At 45.7% G+C, this 9,265-nt stretch overlaps 1 protein-coding gene across 4 annotated transcripts in view; it reads right to left on the bottom strand.

Moving 5' to 3' along the window:
- NSMF (NMDA receptor synaptonuclear signaling and neuronal migration factor) overlaps nt 1–8,458 on the bottom strand; it is a 64,658-nt gene extending 56,200 nt beyond the window's left edge. For 2 of the 4 annotated variants that reach the window (XM_019510412.1, XM_019510413.1), the window contains exon 1: nt 8,007–8,458. In XM_019510412.1, the coding sequence (XP_019365957.1) occupies nt 8,007–8,113 (107 nt within the window). In that variant the 5' untranslated portion in view covers nt 8,114–8,458. The remainder of the gene's footprint in view (nt 1–8,006) is intronic. The other 2 variants (XM_019510414.1, XM_019510415.1) reach the window with 2 other exon arrangements.
- Between the last annotated feature and the right edge of the window lie 807 nt (nt 8,459–9,265).

The following is a 9,265-nucleotide window of genomic DNA, read 5'->3' as shown; positions in this document are numbered from 1 at the left end:
GGGAGGCGGACGACACTCAGATAAAAAATTTGGCATTATTGAGACTAATTGGGTTTCTTCTGTGTTCAAAAGCTGTAAGTGCATCTCAGTTCAATCTGTCTCCCCACTCATCTCTGCTGGGACCTAGTACCAACTGTCTGCCTTGCCTCAAATCTGAATCTATTCTAAATAAGGCCTCTTGTCCTAAACCTAAAACTGTTTAAGAGCTTGCACAATATATAAAGGAGCACAACCTGCCATTTTACCACTTAACTTGAAAACCACAGGCTAGAAAAATTAGTAATTATCAGTTCTTAGATCTAAAGTCTGCGTGGCCTCTGCACAGCCAATGAAAGATGAATAAGAAGCATTCCTTATCGTACCTAAGGGCCATGCAAGTATCTAAGCTACAAACGTAACAGCCATTCAGAGCAGTGGTGTCTCCATTCCAGGATTACTGCCAAAACCCTAACTTCAAACCCTTCGCTATCTTCCCCAGCAGGAACAGATAGTGTGACTGGAGAGAATCCCGTGGTCTCTCTTATGTAAAGGATATTGAGCACACATACGATCACCCAAAACGTTCTCTAGGATCTCTCAGTGGATAGAACCACTCAAAAATATTGCTTGCTACTCCTGGGCGGGTCTACTGACATGCCACAAAATGTCTTGTCCCATGGTGTCAAGTGCTGTGCAATATAATCACTTAAGCACTGTTCATTGGTGGATGATTATTAACAGGTGAAATACCCAAGTGCAGTCGAATACTCTGCTTTTTTTCTCAGCCAATTACATTGCAACCTCCCATCCAATTTACCGTCCACTCCAATCCTGTGGTCTCTTTACCACGTTCCCCTCCCCCTACCCCCATCTCACTGACTGTCTGTATTTCAGAGGAATTACCCAAGTGTATGAGCTTGCACTTGACAAGCAGTTTCACTTAGAAATATTCAATCCACATGGCTCCTCTCTTTACATCAAGCCTTCTGTAATATTTCTCTGCCCTTGCTGTTTCCATCAATAATTTTAGCTCAGCTGTCCATGTCACTGATGTTCTGGATGCTCTCTCCTCTGTGCCATTCATTGGGAGTTAAGTTAGAGCAGACATAACCCCAATTCCTGCAGTAGCCTAAATTCCCCCCGCCCCCTTTCCACACACACACGGGATTATTGTAATCCTTGTTTATCTAGCATGCATTCTAGGTAACATTTTTCCTACCTAAGGCAATTGGAAATGATTAAGTTTTCATGAGATGCAATATCAAATGCTTTCCTGAAATCAAAACAGATGGCAACTACTGTGTTCTCCTCATTCTCTAATTTTATACTTCTAAGCAAAAAAACCCTAAACACGAAGCTTTGTTAGCAACATTTAAAATTATCTCTATTTCGCTTCCTTCTGTCTCACCGGTCAGCTCAGCCGTAATGAGTGTAGCCGATACAGATTGAAAACACGTCAAAGTGGCTCACACACCAGACCAGGTGGAGCTGGGATTAATTCCATTAACAGCAAGCGGGAAAAGACAACACCTGTCTCAGGTAAATCACACAATGTAAAGTCTCAGCATGTTGTCCTAATTCAGAGGTACCAGAGAATGTAACCAGAGTTCAAAGTACACTCACTGCCAAAGTCTGAGGATGACAGACTCCCTTCTCCTTCAGATTCTCCTCCACCAGAAGAATGAAAGCATACATGTATGAAGGCAGATGACACATTAGTGATGTCGTTGTCTCATTTGTCTGTTGAAGGCAGTTTCCCTATTGTAGCTATTTATGATTAACTGAGCATGTCTACACGTACGCTTTAATGCACAGTAGACTATTTTACTGTGCATTAAAGCATCACAGAAAAAAGTGACATTATGCTAATGCACAGTAAAATAGTCTACTGCACATTAAGCATCACTAAAAAAGCATGCAAAGGCACTACTGTGCATTAGTACAGCCCAATGCACATTAATTTAGTACTTCACATTGGAGGTACTAAACTTAATGCGCATTACTGCACGTGTAGACGTGCCCACTGAGTAGTTGTTAATTGCTGACCCTGGGCTCAGCTCTATAAAAGAAAAAGACAAGCTGAGATTTTTCAAAGTGATATTTAGAAACATGTCATCCAGTAGGGGGCAGAAGGCTTTCACACTGCAGTGATGCAGACAGCGTTCATGGTATGGTGAATCTGGAACGGAGTCTGTGCTCCGCAATAGTGTATCTGAAGGGACCTCATAAAGGGGCTGTTTAAAAAGGGACAGGTCATTCTGTTTGCATGAAGGAAGCAAAGGGAATCTGACAATTGCACTTACGTCAATTCTCGGAACAGGCACAATTTTAGTGGGGAAATTTGGATTGATGCACCGGGGTATGTACGAACTCAGCAGAAGCTGATGTATAATAAAGACTTCACTTGCAGTTTCATGGCAGCCTGATGAAGTCTAGAAGGATTTAGACACAAAAAGAGAGAGAGCAGGGACCATGGAATAAAGGTCCCCTTAGATATACTACTGTGTAGCACAACCTCCATTCCAGTTTCATCATATTAAGAACAAGATGTGCATCACTGCTTTTTAGCCTACTGAAGAGTTCTCATACCAAATGTGAACTTGGATAATTTGTTTCTCTACAGCTGCTGAATTTCACTTTGAGTTTATGAACTGCCTGCATCCGTATAACTACAACAGTCTTCTATGATGGTCTGCTTCATAGGAACATATCACAGGCAACCATGTTCCTTGAACTTAGCATATATGAGAGTGCTTCCAATACATCTACCCATGAACAGGCCAATTGCAAAAGGCTATCGACACCTGAACAAATCTTACCTGGAGAGAACGAAAGAGTAACTGTATGCTAAATAAAGCCAGTTTCCTGCACCTCTCTGGGATTTGGATAGCAAAATCCCCAAGTAAGAGGTCGAGTGTTAGCAATGGGTTTCGAACGAGAGACTGGGGAGGCTAAGCAAAACTCAGAGGTAATCACAGAGATAAAATAAGTTTAGACAAGAGAAGGGAACAGAAGGTGTGGGGACTGAATATTAAAGTTCTTTGAAGATTATGACTTAATCCCAAAGATTGCTCCAGAGCAGCAGGGAAACTAAGGCAAGGAAATGCATACTGATGCTTTACTGTTTTGTCGAGATCTGTAGATTCCTTGTGCTGGGTGAAGTAAAGAGTGATTGGGTTTGGGGACTGTTTGCAAAGCCCAGGTGTCTGTAAGTCAGACTACACACAAGGTGGGGCTCTGGGAAAGGGTGTACCCCAACTAGTGTGGTGCCTGGGGATCAGCACTGGTCATGGGGGCCTAGGAGAAGTGGGCTGCAAGGTCCCAGGTCCCTGAAGCAGTAACACACAGCCTACACCTAAGAAATGTGCCAGAGTGGTCGAGGAAAGAGGAAGTGCTGGAGCTAACTTAAGACTACAGGAATCTTAAAAGCAAGTAGGAATCTCAAAGACAGCACCCTGGGAAATGCCTAGGGGAGCTCTACCTAGGCTGTGGCACAAGGTTTCTTGCTGCATAGCAGATGTGCTGAAGGGCCACAAGACACAGCATGGGAGACATCAAGTCATGGAATGGGAAGACTTAACCTCCTCCCATCGCTCTTACACAGACACTGAGCTTTACATTTATTGGGCTTTTAAAGAACTTGAAAGCCACAAGCAGGGCAACAGCACAGAAACATAACCATTCCCAGAGTGGAGGCAACACCTGACCAGTACACACTTCAGCTGTATTGGAAGAAAAGCAGGTAACTAGGACCATGCATGGTAGAACAAGCCCCAGTTCTTCTGCAAGTGCCAGTAATGTTCTTGAAGAGGAGTTAGGGCTGTAATTCTTTTAAGACTTGTTACAATATCCAGCACACAACAAACCATGTGGAATTTAATTAATTCACCTGGGAAAGCCAAAGGGCTGAGTTAAACCAGCTGGGATTTAAACATAAGGCCCTGGGATTCTAGGCAAGGTGTACCTGTTACTTAGATCACATTTGTGCGCCTGTCGCACAATGGTAAACAAATGCTGTCCCTTACTCAGGTGTTACCTGTACACACAGCTCAGCTCTACAGAGCTCCAAGCAGCCAATCTAATGGGCACCAAATTAGAGGACAGCTTTTCTCCATGTTAAAAATTGCTAGATGAAATCTAAAAGGGAAACAGCTTGGCATTTGCAACAAAAGATTTACTGGGTCTTTTGTTCTGCAGCACGGGTCCACAACTGCCTACACAAAAACACAAGGGATCAGAACACCAGGCTAATATACCCAAAGGTAGCTTTCTGCGGTGAGGACAAATTAATTCCCCTTCGTGAAACCGTTTCCCTCCTGCAGAGCCTCCTACACAGCTCAACAGGGTCTTGCCAAGAAGGCAAATGGAGGAGGGCCAGGGATGGAGCTGATCACACCCCCCTAAAAGCCCTGTGGCAAAGCTGTCAGACCTCAGTGCAATCAGAAGCTGAGTCATCCCTTCCAGGACCCTCCCCATGCTGCAGAAGTCCTGGGACAACTCACTGGATGCATACCCCGTTGCACTGCCACCCAGAGCTGCTGGGGCCACAGGGCCAGTATTGCAACCTATGGTCCCTCACATGGTCTGCTGTGGTTAGGTACCCACTGGTCCCTCTCCACCCCACAAATGAACAATTAAGGAAGAACTTCGGAGAGCAATTTCATGAGATTTTTCTGCCCTCCCTTCCATGCATAAACACCTTCAGTTTGGTTTTTCTGCATGAAGAGCTAGCAAGCGTCCAGAGATAAGTGCATCCAGCTGGTTCTGTGACCTGACCGACTAAACCCCCAGAGGGGAATTCACAGCTCCCCCAGCCCTGGCCCATTCAGCAACACTCCCCGATCCCAGCAGCTGAACCAAAACTGACCAAGAGACACCTTTGAGTTCCTATATAAAAATCACAACAGATTCTTACGATAACTCTACAGCAGTGTTTCTCAACCCGTGGGTTGTAAGCCAAAAAGTGGGTCGCAAGAATATATGATAGGGTCACGAACAAATTTAAAAAATGGATCAGACTTTAAAAATGGGTTCTCCTTTAAAGGAGAAAAATATGGGAAACAATGGATTTTTCCTTACAGGCTGGCAGAGGTCCAGCCTGTGAGGGGCTGCTTGGGACCCCCCATGCCCCTCTGCCGTGCGCACTGAGGGCAGCAGGTTGGGAGTGAGGGTCACTGGGTTGGGACTGGCCAGTGATGTTTATAAATGGGTCCTGGTACAAAAAACATTGAAAACCCCTGCTCTACAGCATACACAAAAGTGACCAAGACCTCCTGGCTAGGGACAGAAATTACACTTAAACCAATGTAAGGAATCAGAAACTGGTTCGCATCTGTAACACAACAGATGTTCAGTACATGTAAACTGCTTTCAAAATGGCTGAAACCACTTTAATATATATCTGGATGGACATAATAGCAGACTTAACTGATTTAGTTTATAGAACATCGGTCCCGGATTCCTGGGATAATTCCTGGATTTCACGCTGTGTGTTAGTGTTATCCTTGCCTTCGTTGCGTATGAGGTCATACCCTGCGCACCTAAAATGATGAGCCCACATGCCCAGCATTAACCGTATGTCAAAAATCCATGCTGTTGTTTGAACTGTTATCGTGCAACATATTCATTTTGTGCCTAGCTTTCTAATCCCACTGGACAAAAGTTCAGCTTCCTACACCTCTATTAAAAACATCTATGACAAGTTTCTGTCTTCTCCATAAATTCACTACCTTTTCTCACTGAATTTTCTCCATAAATTCACTGCTGAAGCCTCTTTAGCCACCTTTATGCAATATGGAAATATTCACAATGTCCCAAAGCACACCAGTCTCATCGTCTGAAAGTTCCAGGTTTTCTAAAACTCCTGCAAGTTTTTGTACTGCAAGTTCTGACAGATGGACTTTTGTAAAACTCAGACAACCTGAAATATCTTGCCTTCTCCATTGTCCTTCCCTGACAATATGATTGCTTCTTCTCTTACTCCACTAGGGTTTTCAATGCTGCGTGTTACAGCTTCAGTGGGACTGACTGCCTGAAATCTGTGTCAAAGCAACACTGATTGCATCCTACAAAGAACTCTGGATCCTGCAGATAATTCTTCCCCAACAGAAACAGCGTCCACGGACTGCTCTTGAAAACCTGATTTCCTCCAATCTCCTAGAGATGAATGGCTAACCTGGGAGTAGCAATCAGGGCCACTACAAGACCTATTCCTATTATCAATACCCATGTGATATCAGCCAAATAACCACTTTGAAGTGAATGTCTCTGAAGCACCAGGGCTCTGCTGCCTGCACAGTCGAGTGGGAGCCTGTTATTTGCCATGTCTATGGTGAATACTCAGTAGCCAGTCTAAGGCAGGACATTTTCCTGTTTCAAAAGAACATCCTAAGTGCTATTGAGTGAGAGAGAAGTTGTCTAGGATTACCAAGGAGCAGTATTAAAAGGTGACACAGATGGGCAATACACCAAAATACTGTAGAAAGGACCAAATAACATGAAAGACAACCTTCATATGGGTAAATATAAGAGGCTGGGACACCTCAAGACATAGAGGTATGGAAGTTTGGTCTTTCACGCAATAGCCTTTTAGCAGAGGGGGAAACAAAAGATTGCTCCTAGAAGATCACCCCACCAAGACAGTGCCTATCAGCCTTGCAGGTGGAGGTTTAAGCCTTCCTAAATTATAAGGCAAACCAGGCAAACTCAGAGTACTAGGCATTTACAAGGATTAATAAGATCCATGCTTGATAAATACGCTCCTGAACAGCTTGTTAAAACACAAGAGCTGCCTTACCCTGCTTGCTTTTGGCAAGGGAAATACAAAGCAAAAGCACTGGATGATGCCGGCAGAGCTGGGGCATATGTGCCAGGTGGGATCCTCAGTGCTGAACTACCCTGTAACTTTCTGAAGGTTTCTCATTTGCAAACAGTTACAGTGGGCTTAGGAGAGAGAATGCCCTAGCCCAGTACAGTGTTACACGCTGACATGTCAGATGCCTGGGAACAAACTATCTATTTTCCACAGGATAAGCAAATATGGCTAGCGTGTGTCAAATATGGCACAAATGACTATACATATTGTACATGTCAGCAGTTTCCTGAATGTATAGATACCCTGTATTTTCTGCTGAAAAATGCTCCTGCTCCAGGTGGCCATTAACAAAAGCCCTGATAGAAGGATTGCTCTGAGATACCAGAGGCAGACGGCTTTCTGTTGTTTCTGCTTGCTTAGTGCACACATACTAGATGCAGTGTCAGCTGCACTGATCATTAATTTCGGAGGTGCTCGGTCACATGCACGGTAACAAAGGGGCACTCCAAAAGCAGGCTGCTTCTGGGGAACATAAGTTGTGCCAATCTAAACGTGCAGCTCAGGTATCAAATGTGATTTCCAGATTGCCAATCCAGGTACAAATCAATGTCATTATCATTAAATGGGGTTTGTCTAGGTCTTGCCAAGAGTGGCTTCTCTTTTTTTTAGCCAGGCCTCCCACCAGGCAGCCGGATCTTCTCACCTCATGTCATCTGCTATTTAAACCCACTGGAAAGCAATAATAATAACACTAAAAATAAATAAGCAACGTTCAGGCACTGGCACCTGCAGGTTAGCAAGAGCATAAAGGGAACAAGGAAACCAGCATCACACACACACACACAAACCTGGTTGATTTTGCAGCCTAGGTAGGATCTCCACAAACTAAACTAATGTGATGCGACATCTAAAATGCTTGCACTTTCATCCAGCCCTCAGAACGGCAGCTTTCCGGAGAAAGAGGGGGAGGCAGAAGCCTGCAATACTGATTCTCATTGTGCCACACGCACGCCCTCCCCTCTGGAGCTGCACAGATTTCTTTATTGCTGGCATTGTAATGCAAATAACCCAGTGTTGAGCCCACACACCCCATACCTGGGCACTGACATTTCCCTGGAGTAAGCCCTTGCCTTCTCCCCAGCATCGCCCTCTGGAGCAACTGTTTTATTCCCACCTTGGCCATGAACTTACGCCAACCACACGCATCACTCACCTAACTTTCGCTGCTACAGAAGACATAGCATCATTCCTCAGACTCTTCCTTTTGGATACAGCCGTGCCCATATTCGCTGGGAGAAAAGCTCTGGGGGAAGCATTCATTGCACAAAGCCTCTGCCCATAACGCTCAGGGGATGGCAAGACACAGCAAGAAGTCCTGCAGTCCGCCCCTATACACCCGCCTTATTGCTCCGTTGGCTGATCCATGTGCAGTCAGGGTCCCAGGCTGGCATTCAGGCGGCTGAGCCCTCCCCTGGCATAGTGTCTTTGTGCTGCCTCCTGCCATTCATCTCCCAGCAGCCTGGAGGAGAAGCACAATAGCCCCTGCTCTTACTAGTAAAATGCTTCAGCAAACCCGCTGCCCGTTCTCCCCTTTGCTGCCTTCTCATTGATTGCTGCAGGAGGGTGGGTCAGGAGGGAAGGGATTAAAAAAAAATTGCAAAGCAGGAAGCTGCCTCTATATTTGGTCTCAGCTTGCCTCCTCCCCCAGTGCTGACATCATGGAAGGTATGTGGAGGAGGGGGGAAGGGGCTCATCTCCAAGGAAAGGGGAGTTCAAGAGCAAGAGAGGGAGAAATGAACCATGAGCAAGAGAGGGAGAAGCTGGCAAACCAGCTCAAGGAGAAAAGGATTCATCTCCATGGGCAGAGTGAGGGCAGCGTAGGCAATGCACCTGTCTCCTTGCCCTGACACCTTACCCAGCGTTGCTTGCTTCTTGAGCTGATGCCTTGCCTGTCTCGGGGATGCTGCACTCAAAAAGCAACACTGCCTGCAAGGTGCCTTGACCCCTGTGCCAGGTGCCCAGCTTGCACAGACACGCTTGCCAGCATGGGACTGCAGCAGTTATCCAATTCCCTCTGCTGCTAAACCAAAGCAGACTGCCAGTGCAAAGGCAGTGGGAAAGGACGGGCTTTGGCTATTTTTCAGCTTCTATAGTGGAAAGCAGAGAGGGTGTCCTGAGTCTCAAGGTTTGGGTCTGGATCCACCCACAGCTGAACCTCTCCAGTGCACAGGGGGTTTCAACGGGCTTATTAGAAAACTAGAAGCTAGCTAACTGTAAGACTTGCACCCTGGTCCAAGCCTGCTGTTCCCAGGCTGTGCAGAGCTTGGGAAACTGGCAACAGTTCTTGCCTGCGTTCCCCAAGCTAAGGGGCATCGGCTTGGAGGAAGCAGGCTCAGGGGCAAGGAATGAGTTTCATTCCTCCTCCTAAAAAGCACTTCCTAAAGTCATGCCAGCCCCAGGCTGAAGTCACCC

Source organism: Gavialis gangeticus, unplaced genomic scaffold (assembly GCF_001723915.1).
Source record: "Gavialis gangeticus isolate Ggan-Ray unplaced genomic scaffold, GavGan_comp1, whole genome shotgun sequence".
Taxonomy (NCBI): Eukaryota; Metazoa; Chordata; order Crocodylia; family Gavialidae; genus Gavialis; species Gavialis gangeticus.
The sequence above is the reverse complement of the archived record's forward strand: the minus strand, read 5'-3'. Positions and strand labels throughout refer to the sequence as shown.